This window comes from Meles meles, chromosome 3, assembly GCF_922984935.1.
Source record: "Meles meles chromosome 3, mMelMel3.1 paternal haplotype, whole genome shotgun sequence".
In the NCBI taxonomy this organism is placed as follows: domain Eukaryota; kingdom Metazoa; phylum Chordata; class Mammalia; order Carnivora; family Mustelidae; genus Meles; species Meles meles.
This window is the reverse complement of record NC_060068.1, coordinates 123,926,514-123,949,500: the sequence shown is the minus strand read 5'-3', so window position 1 is coordinate 123,949,500 and position 22,987 is coordinate 123,926,514. Positions and strand designations below refer to the sequence as shown.

Here is a 22,987-nt window from a genome sequence, read left to right as displayed (position 1 = left end):
AGCATCTGGCACACAGCAGGTAAAGCTAGTAAGTATACTTTGGTCAGACACCCGATCCCCAGTTTCTGTCTCCATGTCAATTGTCCCCTTTCCCCGAGAAGGACTTTGCCGGAAGTTTGGTGCTGTGGCTCAGACATCCCAGATTCCTTCCTAGTTGCATATTCTCTGATCTGTATGATTCTCTGATATAACTCGGACTTGGGGTTCTTTTTCCAATCCTTTTTGAATATTTTAACTTCAGCAAAAAAGCAAAACTAAAGGCCTTTCTCTAACCCTCACAGTGACCCTCCTTCCCCCACTCCGGAGGCAGAGCAGATTCCCAGCAGTACCCTGTCCCCCTTCTGTCACTGTACACAGCCCTCACTAAACACATGGATTGCAAAGGTAGCTCAGCCGGAAGGAGAAGCTCACTGGCTGCCCCTCGGGTGGGTATCGAGACTCACTGTCCAGGGGAAAAAGTGACATTTTGCCTGAGTCAATGTTTATTTTAAAGTTCTAAAAAAGAAAATCTAAATATTGACCATATGTGAAACCATTTACGGTGCTGGCAATTTCCATTTTTATAAGCGGATAGGGTTCTGTGGTAGTCTTCAGATGATCAGCAGGGTTTTCAAATCCTTCCTGAGTGATTATTTATAAAAGGAATCCTTAGAGGTTGAGGAAATTAAAAGCAGCTGATTATTTTTGCTCCTGAGATAGAGGTGTGAATGATTTCTATAAAATCAATCAAATCCAACCAGAGGAGTCAAGGTCCCATTAGAATGTCCAACGGCCAGGTCTTTGCTTCTTCCTTTGAACTTTCTGAGCCTAAGTTTCCTTATCTGGAAATTGGGGATAAAAATACTATTCAGCTCTTAGAGGGTTTTGTTTCGTTTTGTTTTGTTTTTGAGATTATACAAGAGAAGTCATGTAAAGTGCTTAGCACAATTTCTGATAACTAGTAAGTAGTCTGAAAATATTAGCTATTGTTATTGTCATTCTTCAGGTAGATGCTGATGTGGTTATTTGAAGCCATGAGCCTACCTGTCATTTCTCCTCCAGGCTAGTCACTGTCAGTTCCTCCAACACTTCTTCTCATCCCTTCATTCAGGGCTTCCACTGGCATGTAGGGCCTCCTGTGGGCAAACACAATCGTGTGAGTCCATGGCTTAGGAATATGATGGTGCCTCCGTGAATAGATCAGGGCTTCGCTTCCTGTGGCAGCTGCAGCCCTGCTTTAGGGCATAGAGTGGGGTTGAATTTCAGCCTTTGTGGGCTCTTGTGCAGTGCACAATTTATACAACCTTACACAACATCCCACTCCTCCCTACCCTCAGAAATGTCCTCAGAGCCCACTGCCATTTGTCCATAACTGTCTTAATGTGAGGGTCCCACACTGAACAGAGTAATTAGACACTCTATCCTGCTTTATTCTATCTGGAATAGAATGGAAAAATTCCACTGAGAATTTTTCTAGAAGTAGCAAGGGAGCTGGAAAGCTGAAGAGGACAGAGAATGTGTGTTCTAGGTCCAAGATCCCACCCAAACCGGTTCATTACCTGTCATATGTGGTGCTGCACACATCATTTTTAGAGGAATGAGTGAAAACCCAGTTCCATCAGCACTGACAGAGTTGGCCTGGGCTCCTCCCTCCGAAGGCCTCCCACACTGAATGCAAATCAATTCCAGGGCAGGGTGAGCTCCGTCCAGGCCCCTCAAGGCAGGGGCATAGACATGGAATGGCTGGCAAGTGCTCTGCTACCTTTCCTTCCATTGAGTGAGGAATTATCTGCATCACCTAGAGGTTCCCAGGACCAATTTTTCATTGTACTTGTCCTCAACTGTGAATTCAAAGGAAGGGCATTGCTGAGTGACCTTGGCAGGACCTGTGGGCCTCATGCCTCCTCTATAGATTGATGATGTTAATAAGGCCCAACTCAAGGAAATTTTGTAAGTATTAAACAAGACAACCAGTAAAGTGGGTTTGCACAGCATCTGGAACACAGGAAGTACTCAATACATGATAGTATTAATATACTCCAGTTAGTTTTTATTTCTGTATCTGCTTCCCCTGCTACACTGTGATTTCCTGGAAGTCAGTGTCTTAATGATTTCTGAATCCCTAGTTCCTAGAACAGTATCTGTTGAGTGGATTGGTGGATGGTGGATGATGGTAGATGGTGAACAGCCAGGTGATTTCCAAACAATCTGCCAATCCATCCCACCAATCCTAGACCGTATGAGCAGCTTTCTTACCCTATGCCTAAAAAATAGTGAAACTAAGAAATCCAGGACTGTGTTCTCTTAAACCCATGCTTCACAAAGGACCAATAGCACTAGCATCATCCAGGAGCTTTTTAGAAATGCAGAATCTTGGGCCCAAGCCCAGATCTACTGAACCAGAATCTATTAACAGAATCTGCTAAGCCCCAGGATACTCCCATGCACACTGAACTTTGCAAAGCCTTGGACTAAACGAGTTGTTCTTCATGTTGCCTGCATATTGGAATCACCTAGAGAACTTTAAAAATAAAATACTGCTACTTGGCTTCCACTCCCAGAGATACAAAGTCATTGATTTTAGGGTGGGCATTGAGCTTTATAAAATGCTCCTCTGGGTATTCTAACATGTAGTTGGGACTGAGAACCACTAGTCTGGCTGCACTTAGGCGGTGAGATACCTTCTGGGTCTGAGCTGCCTGGGAGGCCGTGAGGAATCACACTCCAAACACTGGACAAACTTTGTCGCATTGTTATTAGCTTGGGAAGCAGGCTTGGAAGTGACTGTCCCAGAAGGAGTCAGGCACAGCTGTGACTGAGCCAGACAGGCTTAAATCACAGAGCAATTTGCATCTCTCATTGAAAGCCAGGGAACAGGTGCTTCTCCCACGGAGAAGATGGATTTGTCTGATCACAGCCACAGTTTGAGATGTCGCCTCCTTGCAGCCTGGTTTGGCTTCTGGGAGGAAATGACCCTCTAAAGTCCTTGCCTTTCTCACGTTTCCCTCCTAGGAGCTCTTGGGACCTAAGCTGCCATAGGGAAAGTAGCCAGAAACAAATAGTAGCCTGGGTAGTTCTTGTCTATTCAAGATGCCTGAGAACAAACCACAATGTTTCTCTGTGGGAAAATAAGGAAGTATTTGGCTTGATTCCCAAGGTCACCGCTTATTACAAGAGTGATTTGGGAAGGTCATTTAACCTCTCTGAGCCTTGATTCCCTCATCTATAAAATGAGGGGAATATTTTTACTAGTCATAATTATCATGATGATTTCTTAAGAAAAAGTAATGAGAAAAAAATAGGAAAGAAAAGAAAGAAGGAAAAGTGGTTAGTACAGTGTCTGGTACAGAATAAGTGATTAATAAAAAGCAGTCATTAATCAAAATTTTAATCCATCTGTCTCCCTTTGCTAGCCTGTGGGCCTCCTGAAAGTAGACGTGATTTTTTTTTTAATATATTTCTTATTTTGTCTTTCTCCCCATACCCACCCCACACAATGCCTATTATAGTGCCCAGCAACTAATAGATGCTTAAGAAATGTCACATTTTTTATTTTTACTTTTTAAAATTTAGAATACCAATATGACAACAAATGTATATTTTTCAAATAACATATGCGCATTTAAATTTTAAAAATGGGTCCTTTCTCCTCCATTCTCCCACCTAGACCCCTTGTCAGAAGCAGCCACCATTAAGAATTTGGTGTTGGTCCTCCCTGACCATGTCTGGTACATACAGAAATACGTGATGCAGGTGTGCAAGTCCACTTACAAATGCTGGAGCCAGAATGTTGATCTTTAACAACTGTGTGACCTTGGACAAGTTAGTTGGCCTCACTGTGTCTTAGTTTCCCCATCTGCAAACATCCCATCTCATAAGACAATGATGGGAGATTGAATGATTTGCCATTTGTGAGACGTTTGGAATAATGCCCGGGACATGGTAGGTTCTATGTGAGCTGGTTAAATAAAAAACAAATATTGCTCTGAGACTTAATTTTTCTCAGTGACCTGTATATTTCATGCAGAGCTTTTTGTGTCAAAGCATATTACTGTCCCATACTTTTTAATGTCTTCATAGAACTACATTTTGTGAATATGCTTTAATTTATTAACCATTTGCCTATTGATGGACATTTAAGATGGTTTCAACTATTTCACTGTAGACACAATTTGTAAGTATTATAAATCTTTGCATGCTTCTGGGAATATTTCTGTCAAATAGATTCCCTGAAGTAGAATTGTTGGGCCGGAGATTGGGTATGTGCACTTACAATTTTGATAGATATTGTGAAAATTGCTACTCAAAAGGTTGTACTGATTTACTCCCCAGGTGGGTGTGTACAAGTGACCACTTCCCCACGCCATTGCCCATACTGCACATTTTTCTCCCCATTCTGATGGTGGGTGGAAAAATCAAATACTTGCTAAACTGTATGGACAAATAAGTGTATAAATGAATATGTGATTGAATCAATGAACAAAATGGGTCAACACATGAACCAGGGGAACTTGGATTCACTGGTTTATCTACTCCCCTCCCCCACCAGCACACTGGCCAGGAGCTCACTGACCTCCCTTCTCTGCCCCCAGCCTGATGGAGTGTGCTGCAGAGCACCCGACTATTTTCAAGTTGGTGGAAAACTTCGTGAACCTGGTGAAAGGCCTCCTGGAGAAGCTGCTCGATTACCGGGGTGTGATGGCGGACGAGAGCAAAGACAACCGCATGAGCTGCACCGTGAATCTGCTGGTGTGTGGGCTTGGCCACCTCGCCCCAAGGCCCCATCAGACCAGAGTCCTTGGGGCAGGCCTGGTGTGAGGTTTTGCTGTGCTTTTTGATAGAGAAGTAGTGCTCAGCGCTTCGCAAACCAGACAAAAGTGGAATTGAATCCCTACTCTGCCACCTGCTCGCTGTGTCTTGAGCCCAATAATTTCATTCCATGCTCAGTTTCCTCATTGATGAAATGGGAATGAGTGTTTCCTTTAGTATTAAAGAAATACATCGTATGGAAGGGAAGTGGCCCTAGAAAATGGTGAAGAGTATGAGCTCTGGAGTTACATAGCACCTGGGTTCTCATTCTACCTCTGAAAATTAATAGAGTAGACAAGTCCAAGAAGTTTTCTGAAGGGTTTCATTAGCTTATCTGTTCTGTAGAGAAAATAATAGTAGCTATTTCTTGGGTTCTGCAGTCCAGGAACATAGTTAAATGCTTACTACCATTACTTTCTTTCTCTTATGTAATGGAGTAATCGAATAACCAGAATTTACAGCAAAGTAGTATGGGCCAGGCTAACCAGAGCAGCTAATCTCAAGTCCAGGCCCTTAACTGCTATACCACATGACCTGCCAAGGGTCATAAAAAGTCTCCCTTCATATGTCCTGCTATAGGGTCATGGGACAGGTAGTAGCAACCCTAGCCCTTCACACCATCACTGGTTTAAATGAATGAAGTTGGCCAAAATACCATGCGGCATCCATCACATCAATGCCCCCCTGCCATGCTCAATGCTCCAGAAATATAAATCCTGTCCTATAGCTCCTTTGTGTGGTCTCTGTTTACCCTAAGTGGACTCCCTTTTTAACAGCCTAAATATTACCATTGATTTTTTGAAAGGCCAAGGGGAGTTTAAAAATCCTGATTACAGCAGAAAGGAGTTCAGTGCTAATAACTCCACCAGGTCCAATTTACATAAAGAGCAGGAAGAGGGGTTTTCCAGGAGTTTAGCAATTTCTCTGTACGGAGAGGCAGAAGTTAGTTGAAGAAAATGACCTTCAACAGTCGAACTCTGACCAGGGAGAAAGTTTGGGACAGGCTAATCCACAAGCAATTTTAATTAGACCCTGCTAACTTTTGGTGCGGTGTAAACACGGCATCAGGAAGGAGGACAGGAGGAGGGTGTCGGGAGCTGAGGTCCAGTGTGGTTCTGCCACCCGCTCACTGTGTGCCCTAGAACACACCACCTCCCTTCTCTGAGCTTCCAGTGCCCTTGGGTACACTGGGCTAAACCAGGGTCTTCTCAATGTATGGCTCATGGGTCAGACCAGGACCTCTTGGCTCAGAACTTGTGAGGACTCATTTACAAATGTATGAGATTAGGATTTCTGGTGGTGGAGCCCAGGGCCACTACTAGTCTACATGACCCCCAAGCTTGAGTTGGGCTTCCTAGTATTGCCAAGTTTAAGTGTTTTTGACTGTGGAATCTCCTCGTAACTCCTCATACTGCTGTACCAACAGGAGTTATGATCCGCTGTTCTCCCTGAGATCTATTACTATTCCTGTTACTCTGATTACTGCTATTACCACTGAGTCCAACCAGCTCCATCTCAATACTAGGTCTGAGCTTGCCAACATCAAGCTGGGCTGCCTTTTGTTGCAGACTCTGTCAGAGTGGACTGCCTCCATCTTGACAGTGCAACAAATAGCTCAACTTCACCCCTGATATATGATGACTGGTGTACCCCCACCTCTTTCCCTATACAGTCTAAGATTCAGGGAAGTGACTTTCAAGGAAGAATCTCTTAAGAAGGGTGTTTGACACATTCAGGGAAGTAAATTTTGTGCTCCCATCTCAGGGCCCCCAGGTAGAAAACAGCATTCTTCCTTGCATCTCCTTCTCTACGCCCTCTACCCCTGCCGTTCCACAAAGAAAAACACTCATCACTGTTTTTCCTCCACTCCCTAGAATTTCTACAAAGATAACAACCGGGAAGAGATGTACATAAGGTAAGATTTTTGTTTTCTAAAACCCAGACCTGCTGTGTCATTCTCTTGTTCTGTATCCTTTGGTGGTTCCCCACTGTCTTCAGGATAGAATTTAAACTTATCTTCTGAACACTAGGTCCCTCTCTGTCTGATTCCTATCAATGTTTCCAGATTCAACTCCTTTCATTCTCCTATAAGCAGCCCCCCATACTACATGGACTTCTGTGACCTGCCATACTGTTTCGTTGTGTCCACAGGCCACACTTTCTTTAACCATCTTTGTGGACTGAGCTGGTGAATTGCATCTACATTTGTTGAAGGCTGGCACTTGAGGCCAAGTCAAGGGTTTATGAAGCATGCAGTGAGACCATTGGCCAGCCCAGTTTCAAAGAGAAAAAAAAAAAATACCAAGATGCATGATATCTGCTTCCTTGTAGACATTTAAGAGAAATTTATTTGAATATATCACGAAGGGGGGCTTTTTGGGGATATTAGCCTGGAGCAAAAAACTCCCTTGCCAGTTTTTCTCAGAATCTCATATTTTTTTCACCAAAGTTTTTTTGTTGTTGTTGTTAGTTTTACTCATTACAAAAATAATGCATACTTATTACCGAAACAACAGCAACAAAAAACTTATAAAATATAGACAAAAACAAAAGAAATGACATAAACTACCATAATCCATACATATTCTCAGACCCTTTTATATTTATATATAGATAGAATTCTATTCGTGCATATTTTTTACAAAAATGAGATCATATTGCTCATAATTTATTCTTTGCTTGACAAGAATTCCATGTCAACAGATGAATTTCAACATCATTTTTAATGAAACTATAAAATTCTCTTTCCAGAATATACCATAATTTATATAGCCAGTCCTATATTGTTGAACATTTAGGTTGTTTCCAACTTTTTCCTATCGTAAATAGCACAACGACAAAATTTTTAGACATATGTCTTACGTGCCCAAGATCTGCTTGCATATATCCTCATGAGACAAGAGCCCACAAAGAGAAATTGACCAGAAGTTTAACAAGCATTTTCAAGTCTTTTGACCCATTCTGTCAATGGCCAGAGACTCCCAAGTCTGAACCTACTCTGCTATTATTGCAGATATTTTTAGCTACTTAGTTTAGCATTATTCCAGGAATAGGAACTATCATTTGGATAAAAGATAATTCCGTAGGCTGTCCTAAGCTTAGACAGTATATATAACATCACTAGACAGGACTTATTATAACAGTACAAAGCTTTGGAGTCCAAAGGGCCTGGGGTCTTCACCTTGTCTTCTCCGTGACCCTGGATAAGATCACCCAGTCTCTCTGGGCTGAAGTTTCCCCTTATAGAATGTTTCCATTCTACCTTCTGTTTTGAGGATTAAATGAGATGCTATAGGTAAAGTGTCTGGCACATAGATCCATCCCTCCAACCTCTTTTCTCTCCTTCCCGTTTTAGAAACACAGATGGTGAGCCACAGATCTCCATAAGCTCTGGAGATTTGAGTTCTGTTGTAATCTAGGAAAACTGCATTTGCCTCAACCAAACAATGTAACAGGGTATAGTCAGAAAACCTGTTCTGTTTGGCAGGCATAGTATTTAAAAACATTTTTAAATTGGTTGCCAAAATTTGAAAATCTAGAGATTTTACATAAAAATAAGAATTTCCCTCTTCTAAAAACCTCAGAAGGTGTAGCAACACTGAACCCTCCTTCGGTCCTGACAAATCTGGAGTACTCTGGACATGACCCTGTCTCCATTCCCTGTTGAATTTCACCCTGCTTACCTCACTCAAGCTGCCCATCTGGCCTGTGTAGGTGTTCGAGCTTAAATCCCTGGCCAGGTCCATCAGGATGTTTTCCTTTGGCATCTATAGTAGATCACCAAATCCTTGAGTTGGCGAAGGAGAGGAGAGGGTGCCTTGGTTGATCAAGTAGCTGAAAGTAGCAGGAAATCTGTCCCTCTGGCTGCTCTCTTAAATGTTTTTGGACCCAGCCATCGAGGGATTTAAGGGACCAAGGATGGGCAAGAAGATATAAGATAGGATTCACCATGCACATAGAAAATCTCTAAAGAAACCTATAGGAACCTGTAAAGGTAGAACACATGCTCAACACTCCCTATATGCAAGCCACATGTAATTCCACTGATAACTCCGACTGATGAGAAGAAAAGTGAGGGACAAGAGTGGAATGGCCATGATTGTAGAGCCAGAAATTGTTGATGCTGAAACCTGATTCCACCTATTTCTTTCTCTACTTTAACTTGAATCTGTTTTCTTTTTTTGTTTTTAAAGGTTTTATTTATTTATTTGACAGAGAGGGAACATAAGCAGGGGGAGTGGGAGAGAGAGAGACTCCCCACTGAGCAGGGAGCCTGATGCAGGGTTTGATCCCAGGACCCTGTGATCATGACCTGAGCCAAAGCCTAACTACTGAGACACCCAGGGGTCCCCAATCTCTTTTCTTATCTATGAAAGAATGATTGGGAGGATGAATTGATATGACATATAAAGTACCCATTTGTTGGATGAATGAAAGAGCAAATCGTTCTACCTGGGATATTTATCCCTCACTCATCCCCTTACTTTTAGATCCTAGCCCAACTGCCATGCTATGGAAACTTTTCTAGAAGTCCCTCCTTTCTCCACCTAGATGAATTTTGTTCTCATGGTACCACAGACCTCTCCTTCACCACATAGATCACACATGAATTTTCGAAATGTAGAGTCATCCCAGAGTTCAGAACCAGAACTTCATATTGCAAAAGGAGAGAAGGTGGAAATGTGATTGTGGTTGAATAGTGTATTTTTCCTACTGACAGATCAAGGTCTCCACATGAATATCCAATCTTGAGGCCCTGATCCACTTCTTTTTCTTACCAGAAAACACACTTGTTTTATACCGAGAAAACACTGAAGACAGCTGTCCTTTATAGTGCTGTGGCTTGTTCATTCTCCTGGACTGGTACAATGTTTAGAGCACAGCTCTGGAGACAATTAGCCTGGGATCATGTTCCAGCTATTCCAATTATTAACATAAGACTTCTTTTTTTTTAAGTATTTTTAAAAGATTTTATTTATTTATTTATTTGTCAGAAAGAGAGAGGGCACAAGCAGGGAGAGTAGCAGGCAGAGGCAGAGAGAGAGAGAAGCAGGCTCCCCACTGAGCAAGGAGCCCAATGCGGGACTTGATCCCAGGACCCTGGGATCATGACCTGCGCTGAAGGCAATGGCTTAACCACCCAGGCATCCCTAACACAAAACTTCTGATGAGTTATTCATCTTGCCTTCCTTAATTTCCCTTACTTGTCATATTGCATTGGCCAGAATCTTCAGTATCAAGTTGCAGACTGGCTGGGATGGTACTTAAATTCTCTAGGCTATAGTCTTCATTTGGAAGTGGGAATGCTCAAAAAAAAAACATCTCCCAGGGTTGCCATGAGGATTAAATGATCTAAGGCTTTCAAAATACTTAGCATGGTACCTGTCACACACGAAGTATCTCACTAACACTAAAGGCTGCTGTCGTTGCCCATGTAGGAGGAACTGATTATCGAAAATGGAGGACTCCTTTGTGATCCTATGTGGTGCCTAGTTGTTCTGTATGACTCTCACCTGGCTTTACCTCCTGCCTCCTTATCACTGAACTTGGTAACCTAGCATATTTCCCTGCACAGGTACCTCTACAAACTCCGTGATCTTCACTTGGACTGTGACAATTACACAGAGGCTGCCTACACACTCCTTCTTCATACCTGGCTTCTCAAGGTACTGCCCTTCCAATGAAAGCGATTTGTGCTAGGATCTCTATGGAGTCCCAACAACAAATTAAAGAGTTAAGAAAGAAATAGAGAAAGAGAGAAAGGAAAGAAAGAGAAAAGAGGTAGAAAATGAGGGAGAAAGAGAAAAACAGAAAGGAAGTGAAGAGATAAAAGGAAAGGAAAGGGAAGGGAAGGGAAAAAGAATTAGCCAATAAATTTTGTTTTGCTGTGTCCCCAAACTCTTGACCTGGCTAGTTACTTCTTTGCACTGCTTTGCCTGGTCATATAAAGTTTCAAGTGACTTTCACATTTAGCAACAACAATAACCGCCCCCCCCAAGGTATGTTTTACAGTTTTATATAACATCCAAACATCAACTATAAATCATCAGCATGCCCAGTGAGCTGTTTTCCTCCTCTTGAAAACAGTATTGTAACTGGACAACACCTAAAGGATTTCCTTTGGCTGTTGAAAAGCTGGGACCCTGTCTTATAGGGGTTCAGAGAAAATACCTACAAATCATACACATGAGCCAATAGAGAGTCGAATAAACACCACTTGGCAAAAATCAGGAGGCACTTCCCAAATGCAGCCCAGCAAATCTCTGACCACTCACAGCCAAATCTCTGACCACTCACAGCCAGGGTGGCGGGCAAGCTGGCAGAGGTGCCGGCAGGGCTTCCTCTTGCTTCTCATTAGTGAGGAAGATACCTGCCTCTGGCTGCCTCTCAGCCCTGGGTGACTTCGTGTGTCTTTTCTCCTCAGTGGTCAGATGAGCAGTGTGCCTCTCAGGTCATGCAGACAGGCCAGCAACACCCCCAGACTCACCGACAGCTAAAGGAGACGCTCTATGAGATCATCATAGGCTACTTTGACAAAGGAAAGGTAATTTGTCCCTGTCTTTCCTCTCTCTGTGTGACCTTAGCTATGGGAAAGGGTGGTTCCTTCTTATACTCTGCACCCCATCCATCTACAGGTCTGGTCAGCTCTTCCTCCCAATTCTAAGTCTGATCACTTGACTCCACCTTCTCACCACCTCAATTCAAGTCCATCGTTCACTTGGATACTCAATGGGTTCTCAGCAATGTGCCTGTTTCCTCTATTGCCCCCCACAGATCATCCTTCAGACAGAAAATGGAGATCATTAAACATACACTTGATCTCATCATTCTCCTGTTTACAGTCATTTCCATGGCTCCCTCATTCCACCAGAATGATTATACAATCCTGCTCATGACCTGTGAGGGCCCATGTGAGCTGTCCCCTCACTGCTTCCCTATTTCATCCTGGCCAGCTCCCACATGTTATATGCCACACTCCTTTCCACGTCGGGTTCTTTGCACTTGCTTTTCCCACCTGCAAACATTTTTCCTCCATAGCTTTCCATTGCAAGCTCCTTCTCACAATTCAGAGCTTTGCTCAGACATCACGTCTTCAAGGACCTTCCCTGACCAACCTAGACAAAACAGGGTTTTAGAATGCCATGAACACAGAGACTTGTCCACTGCTGAATTCCCAGTGTCAAGCACAGAGCCTGACATGTGGGGCCAAATAAATATATGTTGAACAAGTGAATGAATCGAGTGACTGAAAGACACTGTGATGCTATCACTGATTTTTAACAGTAAGAACAAAATGTTTGGTTGGGTTTGGTCAAGAGATTAGGCAGACCAACTGCTACCCATCTCCCAGTCTCCAGGTGTCTTCAGGAAGCACCAACCCAAATGCATCCATTTGTCCTACAGGAGATGTGGCACGTCGGCTAACTGCTCAGGCTCCTTCCTGGATTCAAACCTTGCTCCTCTACTACCTACAATTCCCTTGACCTCTTAGAGACTCCAATTCCCACCCATGATAGTGATAGTAATAGTATGTACTTTCTAGTGTTGTTGTGAAAAATTAGGTGAGAGATTGCATGTCGAACAACTAGTCCTATCTTCTTAAGTTTTAGCTCTCACTCTTACCCTCCTCTGCCTTCAAGGCCCCAGTGACTCAGCCACTTCCTCCATCAAGCTTTTCATGAGTCCTCCAGCTTACCTACAGCCTCTCCCCTGAATTACAAGGTCTCTTACAGCTTATCGGGACATAATTTAATGGACTTAATTTTGGTCTGTTCTGTCACTGCAGTTCATTGTATCTGTCTTAGCCTGATCTCCCCACCTTCCCTGGAAAGACAAAATGAGGTAATGTCTGTAGAAGGGCTTATAAATTCTCAGGAGCTGAGCAGTTGGAGAACACTGTTTTGATAATTTACAATTATAAGCCTCTTGAGGGCAAAGAGTCTGCCATTTCTGGAACCTTCTGCCCTACTGGCATCAAGGCATAGCTCACGATTTGTTTACAGCTGATTCAGTCCATCCCAGTGTGAACGCCCAGAAGGACATGTTGAACTTTATCCTCTGCAAAGTATCCAGTTCAACTCACTCTGTGCTGAGCAGAGAGGAAAAAGACACCATCCCTCATCTCCAGCTGCTTATCATCTAGTTGGCAAAACAGACATGCCAGTCATGATCTTTTTTGCATAGTACCCTTTAGAGTTGTACAATAATGGAGGATGAGGGAGGGAAAGTCAGTACCAAGGTACTTTGGGAGCAGAGAGGAGAGAACAGATGGGTACAGCTTACTCTGATCGCCACTGCTGTGGAAGTTTCCAGAACGAAGTCCAAACTCTTCAGCATCCCTTTACCTTCTTTCTCCACACCTCCCCTCATGGAGATTTACTGCTCCAGAAACACCCAAGGGCTTTCTCCTCCATTAGTTCACCTGTCAATACTTGTGGGCTCCTCTATATCCCTTAAAACCCAGTTCTCACATCTATTTAAGTGTATCTTTACCTACGTGTGTTTCATGGGAGAAGAGACTGTGTCTTCTTCATATTTACGTTTGTCCCATCACTGTACGCAATATCAAGCCTGGAAACCAGCAGGTGCTCCATAGTTACTGTATGAGATTCAGAGGGATGAGTGACTGTCAGAAGTCCCAGTGACCATGTGGGCAGACTCAGGGAGAAATCCTAAGGTATCTGACTCCCTCCCTGGCCCCTTAGTTGTCTTTTAACACATGGGGGAGAGCATTTCTGGCATATTATGGTAGGAAGTTGGCAAATACCTACGCATGAGCCAGATAGTCCCCTGACCCAGCCCAGGGACTATACCACCATCGTCTTGTCAGGCTTAAGAGAAGAAAAGCCCCAGCCCAGTCTGGCCTGTGGACTTGGTTCCTCCTGGCACATAAAGCATTTTTATGCCCTTCACTAAGTTGTCCACGGGTTTACAGCTGTGGCTCCTCCACTCGGCACTTGCTTTTATTTATTTTTATGCTTGGATGCAGAGAGAGCATTTTTGCTACAAAGCACACACTACATTTTGGCAACCTCCCCTCTCTCCTTCCCCACCTCCCCTAGCTTCTTCATTTAGATGCATTTTCCATTTTAAACTGAATATAAAATGTGATGTGTGTCCCTTGAGATTGCCAGATCTCCAGCCCACTCTGCATCTCCCCCGCCTCCCTGCAGAGGCTCCCGACCCCCTTCAGTCTAAGATGGAAGGATGATCTATTGGATTCAGCCTAAGACAGAGCAGAAGAAAAAGAAAATCCCCTATATCCAGGGTTTTTTGTGTTTTTTTTTAGCATTTTTTTTTCAAATAGAAAAGACCTATTTACAAAAATTTCCTTTCCTTTCCTTTTTTTTTTTTTTTTTTTTAAGAGAGGGAGTAGGGGTGTGGAGCAGAGGGAGAGGGAGAGAAAGAATTTTAAGCAGGCTTCATACCCAGTGCGGAACCCAACATGGGGCTCAATCTCACATCCCTGAGATCATGACCTGAGCTGAAATCAAAAGTCAGACACAACCAGCTAAGCCATCCAGGTGCCCCTTACAGAAAGTTCTAATCACTCTTCTTATGCTCTAGTTCCAGATCTGTCTCCACCTCTATACAGCCCCTCCCCACTCATACACTCCAAATAACCCCATTAGGAAGTGACAGATATAAAATTTTGGTTACGTGAGATGAATAAGTTCTAGAGACCTGCTGTCCAACCTTAGGTCTATAGTTGACAATCCTCGGGTCACACCCAGGTGTGCATTCTAGCCCAACTGTTGGTTGGGCATGTGACCTGGGACAGTGTTTCTGCCTATCTGAATCTCCATTTATCACTTGGGAAATGCAGATGTTACCTGTCACCTCCCAGATCCGCTGTGAAGAACCAAAGAGCATGCAATTAAAGTATTTATCCTCTTCTCTGGATGCTCCATTATTTGTCACAAAACTAGAGTGATGGGCAGAGGAAGGGTCATGCTCCCTGGGAAGTACCTGGCTCGCTGTGCATGGGGCTAGGCCTGGGTCTGAGGGAGGCTTGCAGTGCAGTCCCAGGAGGCATGCTGCCACAAGTCCCTTCCTCAGCAAGGTTCTGCAAGCCTGGAGGTGCCTCCTAACCTTTGTGTCCATGACCTTCCTATAGATGTGGGAAGAGGCCATCAGTCTGTGCAAGGAGCTGGCGGAACAGTATGAGATGGAGATCTTTGACTATGAGCTCCTGAGCCAGAACCTGGTAAGGTTGGGTGCCCAGGGCCCTTGGGCTCCCCAGGGAGCCTGGCGAGAGGAAGTGGGAGGCTAGGCGGGGTCAGGACTACAGAAAAGGACTGGAAGTAGGGCCTGGGCTGAGGAAGGCTGCTGCAAGCTTTCCTTCCAGTTGGGAATATTTCCAGAGGGAGTATTCTGGGAAAACTCATCCGTGACAGTTTCCCGGATGGAGTGGTAAGTACCTGCTTGGCACTGGGGTGGCCACTGCTGTTGCATACCCGAAAAACACTGGGCTACATTTGCAGTAAAATCCCCACAAATCACTAAGCCAATTAAATAAAAACGCAAATTTGTGCTTTCTGATTAACAGATAAATCACATTAAAATGCTCCCCATCTGGCCATTCCCCATTAGCTCCTCGGTGCTGGTGATTTGGTGGGGGTGAGTGGAAAGTGGGGGAAGCCAGCCTAGCCTGCTCATGCTGCAGATGCCAGGGCTTGGTGGGGAGGTGGCCTCTGTAGGGACAATGCAGGACATCCTGGCTGCTCCTACTGCTCGGACACCTCCCACAGATTTTCTGGCCCCCTCAGACCCAGGTGCCCCATGTTGGCCTATTTGGAAGGCCTATTTGGGGACCTCAGGACCCCAGTGCCCCATGTTGGCCTATTTGGAAGACCAGTCCAGCTGTGTCCAAGAAAGTCTAAAGCAAGAGTCAGAATGTGGAGAGTTGATTTATGGCTTCTTTGAGGGGGGAAATGGGTACTGAGTACAGTGTTCTTGTTAAAAATAGCCGAGCTGTTAGCTGTTTGTACTGTGTGTAAGATACGATGCAAACACACATGCAGTCACACCAAGAGACACTGCATCTACCCCATGTAGATCCACATAGATGTTTGCAGACATGGAGACATGCACGCGTTCTAAACATGTGCATTCATGTGCTTGCACACACACACACATGGAGTGCACACTCACACACATGGGGTACACACTCACACACATGGGGCACACACTCATGTACATACACATACGTTCAGTACACATTTGCGTGCACACGTACATACACAGAACACGCATTCGTTTGTACACATGTCACATGCACATGTATGTACACACACGTACACATAGTACACATGCGGCACACGTGTATCCGCGATACACATGTGCACATGCATGTGCACGGAACCCACGCTTATTGCACACACATGGCGCACATGTGATCACACACATGCACACACAGTACAGATTCATGTGCCTGCTGATGTACACGCACATCCATGCTCCAAGGCTCTGCTGCACAGGCTTGTGTCCACACACACTTATCTCCATCGTGTCAAATGTAAGAAGCCATCGGCATGAGATGTGGTATTCTTTTCATGTACCCTGTCATGATATCTGTCTAGCTAATAGCAATTGTAAGATGCTAGTAGATGTAAGGTAAGATGTAAACTGTTTTCAGAGATGTTAACATATGAAAACACACACCTCTCAGAATTGAAGAAATATGTGAAATGTGCACACACAGGAAGCCATCAATATCCAGGCATATTTGTGCATCCGTAGAGCCTCATAAACACATGCCTGGTGTGCCTGGGAGGGGCAGCAGTGTGGTTAGGGGGGCTCTGGACAGCTGGCTGGATTCAGCCCCACAGTTACTCGCTGCATTAGGAGACACCATTTCTTTCTCTGCAAAACAGAGATACGACATTCAGGAGTTGTTACGAGGATGATGCAAGTAAGCAAGCTAGTATTCAATACAGAGCTTGGTATAGGGTAAATACAGCTATTGCTGTGATGTTTATAGACATATCCACGGACATGCAAACGTTTGCACTGGGCATCTTGGTATAATGGTCATGTCTCAAGTGTGGTCTCTCTGAGCTGAATGTGCCTTTGATGCACATCTATGCTGTTACAAGTTATGAGTTTTCTCCTTCCAGATCCAGCAGGCAAAATTCTATGAAAACATCATGAAAATCCTCAGGCCCAAGCCAGACTATTTTGCTGTTGGATACTACGGCCAAGGATTTCCCTCCTTTCTGCGGGTGAGTATGCTGGTGACAGACACCCAGGCCAGAGGCTTGTGGCCTCTCAGTTGTCACTTTGTGCTTTGAGGATCTACTTATCCTCAAACTCTGTGCTCTCCGGATTCCGAGTGTGCCCTTTCCCCAGCACACGCCCAGTCCCTTCCATCATCACCACCCTCAGCGGCCCCATGTTTCTCTAGACGTGCAGCAACTGGAGCTGGCCCGTGAGGCAGAAGCTCCCTGTCCCTTGAGCGAGGCGTTCAAGGAGAGCCAGAGGACCCCTGCTACCCAGCAGGCAAGACAGAGCACTCGTTCTCAGACCTTTTGGGCTAGGAATCTCTTTTCTATCTGAAAAATTATTGAAGTCCTCCATGAACTTTTATACTTAAAGGCTCTCTACAGTTACCATATCCAAAATTAAAACTAAGAAAATTTAAAAATATTTATCAATGTATTTAAAAATAATCACTCAAGTTATGTTAACATAACTTGTGTCTTTACGAAAAATAGTGTGCATTTTCCCACATTATCCCATAAAAATATATGCAAACAGTGAGCTTGTTTCATATTTCTGAAAATCTCTTTAATATTTAGATTAAGAGAGAACAACTAGGTTCTTATACCTGCGTCTGTATTCAGTCTGTCATGATAATACACATCATGCAGGCTCTGGAAAATTCTATTGTACATCTGAAAGAATCAGAGTGAAAAGGCAAATACCAGCTGACCATTGTTATGAAGAGTGTTCCTTGGTCTTATGAGGTCCCAAAAGGGTCCCAGAGACCCTCAGGTATTTCTGGAACATACTTTCTGAACCAATGCTCTTGTCGATTATTCACGGATCATGTAGAGAGTTGGACTAGGTCAGCTATAGGCTTCCTTCCTATAGGACTCCTTCCAGTGAGCCTATGGTTCAGTTCTGAGATCAAGGAGATACAAAAGAAACAGCAAATCTGATCTTTGACCTTACTTGATTTACGGTCCAGTCCAGGACATACGTCTCTCACTGCTACCAGTCAATGTGGGAATCAGAGTGGGCTCAGGGGAGGGAGCACCATAGTCTGTAGAAGAGGTCGATAGTAAGGCGTTCCTCGATGGAACAGAGATGGCTTCCCAAACCTGCTTGTTCATCAGAACACCCTGGGGATCCTACTCCTATAGATACCATTTCAGTAGGTGTGGAGCAAGGCCTGGGGAGCTGAACTTTGAGAAGTTTCTGAGGCCCATCTGTCAGTCCGTCAGATTTGATAGCACTGATAATGCAGAGGTGACAGATGAGAGTTGGACCGAAGAACTTCCAGACCATTAGAAGTGGCACAGATGATACAGATACAGTCTAGAACAGGGTTTCTCAACCTCAGGACTAGAGACGTTTTAGACCAGGTTATTCTTCATTATGGAGGCTGTCCTCTGCATTGAGGGACATGTAGTAGCATCCTGGGTCTCTACCCACATGGTTCCAGTAGCTCTCCCTTCCCCAAGCTGTGACGACCGAAAATATTTCCAGAATTGCCAGGATCCCTTACAAGGTGAAATCACCCCCAATTTGAAAACTACTGATTTAGAGGAGGCTAACACAGTCAAAGAAGGATAAAGAGTGTATTTCTGTGGATCTAGAGCCATTAGCCATGAGATGAAGGACCCGAATGCTGGGACCTTCCACCCTGCAGGCCCAGCCCACATGGCTCATGAAAGGCAGGAGGGACGTTTTGTGGTCATGTAATCAGAAGAGCAGGTATGACACATCAAAAGGAGAGTGAGGAATAATTCTGAAAACTGTCCATAAGACAATCTGAAGAAGTTCTCAGCACCCATGATCGCCTCTAAATTTTTAGAATCAAAATTTGAAAGAAGTGGTATGCCTAGGTCGGTGAGCTGAGCTTCTTGCTGTGGTAGAGAAGCAGAAAGGAGAGAGATCTACAGGAGGTCATCATAGATCTGTGCCCATGTCACAAGCTTCCCAGCTTTGCTTGCATCACATTCTCCAAGGCTGGGCCCTGAGATCTCTGTTGTGTGTCATTTCTCTGCAGAACAAAGTATTCATCTACCGAGGGAAGGAGTATGAGCGGAGAGAAGATTTCCAGATGCAGCTGATGAGCCAGTTCCCCAATGCAGAGAAGATGAACACAACCTCTGCCCCTGGGGACGACGTCAAGAATGCCCCAGGCCAGTGTATCCTTGGAGGATGGCCCAACCAGGGTCCAGGCAGAGGCAGCTCTGCTGGGACTTTAGCCCATAGAGCCCCACCTTAGAGCTTAGAGCTGCTGCCAGAATCATGGAAGTGGTGCCAATTTTAGTGTCCAACGTGGGATCCAAAGAATCCATCTTGGGAAACTCTAAACATTGCATTCATTGACCAATTCACTCACTCAATCATTCAGTAATGAATACAATAATGAATACAATCAGGCCCTCACTCTGTGCCAATCATTGTGCAGGGTGCTGACGATCACACCCACAAAGTGGCCCTACCTTCAGGGAGCTTATAGTCTAGCAAGTAAAAGAGACACCAAACAACTAATTGTACCATTAACTGTGTTTATACAAATGGGGTAAATGCCAAAAGGAGGCCATGCAGGATACTGTGATTGGGAGGACAGAGATGGCTTCCTTGAGGAGGGTAATGTTTAACGTTAGCAACCAACCAAAGGCTGGTGGGAGGCAGGGAGAATGGCCCAGACAGAGAAAAGGACTCTCAGGTGCCCAGGCCTCAAGTAAGAAGGAGCACAGCAGGCTCCAAGAACTGAAGTAGTGTCACATTGCTCTTCTAGAAGATCAAAACTCCTGGGTGAGGCCAGTAGGCAGTCCGCCATCTGACCCTCTGACTCCTGTGTGCCTCTCCAATGGCATTGCCCCCTCCTTGTGATTCTGTCTCCCTCTCGTGCCCCTCTGACCACAGTGGTCTCGTTTCTGTTGCCTAAACACACCTAGCTGGTTCCCCCTGGGCCTGTGCATCTTCTGTTCCCTCTGTAAGCCATGCCCTTCCCCTAGCTTCTTTCTCAGCCATCAGACCTGAAGTTGGTGTCACCAACTCCCGTAGGAGCCTCTCCTAGTAACTTACGTAAAGTGTCCTTTTCTGAATTCTTCATGAGCCTCATACCTCAACCCTTGTTTGCTTCCTTTAGAAAACTGATCTCACCGTGTTATTTCTTGTGCTTTTTAAAGGTCAGTATAAGCTAGACTGCAAGCTCTGGGAGGGCAGAGGCCTGCACTGCCTTGTTCACGACAGTACCCCCTCCCTCAGCCTGTCCTGGTGCACAAAGCTGACACTGAGAAATTCCTTCTGGATTAATACAAAGACAAGGGGAATAAGAGAGAAAGCAAAGAGAGAGAGACAAATAGAGACAAGAAGGAAGGAAGGACACAGGGAGGGAGCCAGCTCATTGGAGTCCACAGAGGAGGGCATAGGAAACATGAGACGATTCCAGTAAGGTTGGGTAGTCGGTGGTGTTCGTAGGGCCTGGAGGTGACACGGAGCAGGAAACAGGACTCCCAGGGGCAGAGAGCGTATGAACCCGAGGATCAGGCAGACAGCTGAGTGGAGAGGCGCTCACCCACACTGGCTCCCCGCACTGCACCCCGTAGCAAAAATTAAGTTACAGCTTTTAAAATGGGGTTGACAAGTCGCATGGCTGGTCTGCTAAGTCTGCCGAACCTTAATCCAAATATTTTTCCCTTGGGTGATAAATATGCATCTGTAACCTTTTCATTATGCTCACCTGCCCTTCATGCCTTCTCTACCATGGTATTTGCAAGAGGAAGTGCAACTAGTCCTGGGGCTGCCTGGTTACAAATGCAGTTTAGGTTAGAGTGGAGATAGATTAGTACTGAGGCCCTTCTTGAGTGGACTTGTGGTGTGGACTAGCTCTGCAGTCTTGTAGCCTGGGGTGGAGGGAGAGCATGTGTTACATGGCCGTCTCATCATCTGTGGGACTGACTCAGTGCCAGGAATCACGTGGAAAAGGATAAAGGGTTGACATTCGCTAAATGTCCTCTTCATGCCATGCATGAAAATGAATGCTTTGTAAACATTATTTCCTTAATACCCATAAAACTCTATAAGATGGGTATTATTTTTGTCCTAGTTCATAAGGATGGAATGTGAAGGGCAGAGAGATAAAGTAGTTTTCCTAGGGGACACAAAGCTAGTTAGTGATGGAGATGAGATCTGAACTCCAGGATTTGTTTCAAAGTCTGTATTCTTTCTATAATGCCATCACTTCCATCAAGATTCACGAAGAGAATGTTCTTTATTAACTGTTCACCATATACCAGGCATTTTTCATGCATTGTTTCATTTTATCCTTATAGCAATCCTGTGAGTTGGGGAGTATGACTCTCTGTATTTTGCAAATAAGAAAACCAAGGCTCAAAAAAATGTAAGCAGCTTGCACAAGGTCCTGGGAACCGATAGAGTTGGGATTTGAACTCATGTCTGCCTATTGCCAAAATCTGAGCCCTCATTGCTCTGCTCTCCTACCTTCTCTAGTGGAGCTGACAAGCAGCTTGGAAGGGCGACACCTCTCATGTCTTCTCATTTAAGTATCAGGTGGGGGAAGACATCTGCAGCAAAGGTCTCTTAGTTGAGCGTCTCCTCTCTCCCATCTTCTGCCTGTCCAGAACTTGGGGTCACAGTGCCATGCATGGATTCAACATGTAGTGAGACAGTCTAGCCATGTGTCTTCCTGATCATGATTTGAGGGCTTCAGTGCCACTAGCTTCCCCAGGACAGGTTTGGATTCCCCTCCTGGGCCAAGACCAGTTGCTAAGATCAGTAAATACTACCTAGAACCTTCTCTAAAACAAGGGTTAGCAAACTTCGATGTCAAGGACCAGATAGGAAATATTTTAGTCTTTCTGGGCTGTGTGGCCTCTGTGTCATAACTAGTCAACTCTGTTGTTGTAGAGGGAGAGCAGTCATAGATAATACATAAATGAATTAGAGTGGAAACTAAAGTGGTTTCCTTCTCAGAGAAGGCTGTTGGCTATATGGCTTGAGAAAGAAAATAGTTTTCCTGAATATTACAGAAATCCTTCCAGTGAGGTTTGGCATTGGGTTCTCTCTCTCTCTCTCTCTCTCTCTCCTCTCCTCTCCTCTCCTCCTTCTCTCTCTCTCTTTCTCTCTGAGGGACTCTCATTTAATTCTCCAGAGGTAAAACAATTAAATCCCCAGCATATTAGTATGGACTGAGTTTATCAGAGAGGAACAATTGAATTTAACTTGGAATTATATTTTAGCCATTTCTTCCGTGTGGAAGAATCATAGCCTCTGCCATCAGAAAGCTCACAGTGTGGTGGGGAGGGCTTGGGAGGAGAAGACAGGGAACTAGAGAGATAAGAGTCCTAAGTACAGACAAATTCTGTGGAGAGTCAAAGGCAGGAAGGGACACCTGACTGGGGGTAAACCCGTGTGTGGGAGTGCACACAGAGCCTGTCATAGTTCACATTTGCCTCAAGGGCTCACAGGGAGAGGGGGTGATGTGAGAAAATATTTCAAGCAAAGGGCATAAAAGAATCTTTTGGGTAACCAGAGATAATGGTGGGACAATGGGTTGGGATCATATTAGATATGATATATTTGAATGCCAATAAGAAGAGTTTGTGATTCATTAGTTGGCAGAAATTTCTGGTTCAGGAGAGAGTTTCTGGAGTTGGGTGGTCACTGGGATGAGTGTATCCAAGGACATTAATCCCACTTGTACACTCATAATGACTTACAAGAGTACTTGGATCCCTGAGGAAGAGAGATGAGTAAAGGAGACATGGAAGACAGAGGAAGGGAAGCAGGAGCCAGGGAAGAGGACCAGTGATGACTGGGTTTGTTTATTTGGATTGCTCTGTTATCAGCTTAAAATGAATAAAGGTCTACAATAGGCAGATAAAGCTCTCATCGCCTGTGCCTGTGTCAGGCATCACCAATCAATCATAGAACTGTTTCCCACTGAGCCTGGACACAGCCTTACAATCCTGCCACACGCAGTTACTTTCAAGCT

General features: G+C 44.6%; 1 protein-coding gene across 1 annotated transcript in view; it reads left to right on the top strand.

The window, feature by feature from the left end:
• DOCK2 (dedicator of cytokinesis 2) overlaps nucleotides 1–22,987 on the top strand; it is a 407,119-nt gene that overhangs the window by 360,943 nt on the left and 23,189 nt on the right. The window contains exons 35-41 of the mRNA XM_046000057.1: nucleotides 4,572–4,728; nucleotides 6,663–6,703; nucleotides 10,364–10,454; nucleotides 11,213–11,332; nucleotides 14,906–14,995; nucleotides 16,908–17,012; nucleotides 19,025–19,166. Of these exons, the coding sequence (XP_045856013.1) occupies nucleotides 4,572–4,728; nucleotides 6,663–6,703; nucleotides 10,364–10,454; nucleotides 11,213–11,332; nucleotides 14,906–14,995; nucleotides 16,908–17,012; nucleotides 19,025–19,166 (746 nt within the window). The remainder of the gene's footprint in view (nucleotides 1–4,571; nucleotides 4,729–6,662; nucleotides 6,704–10,363; nucleotides 10,455–11,212; nucleotides 11,333–14,905; nucleotides 14,996–16,907; nucleotides 17,013–19,024; nucleotides 19,167–22,987) is intronic.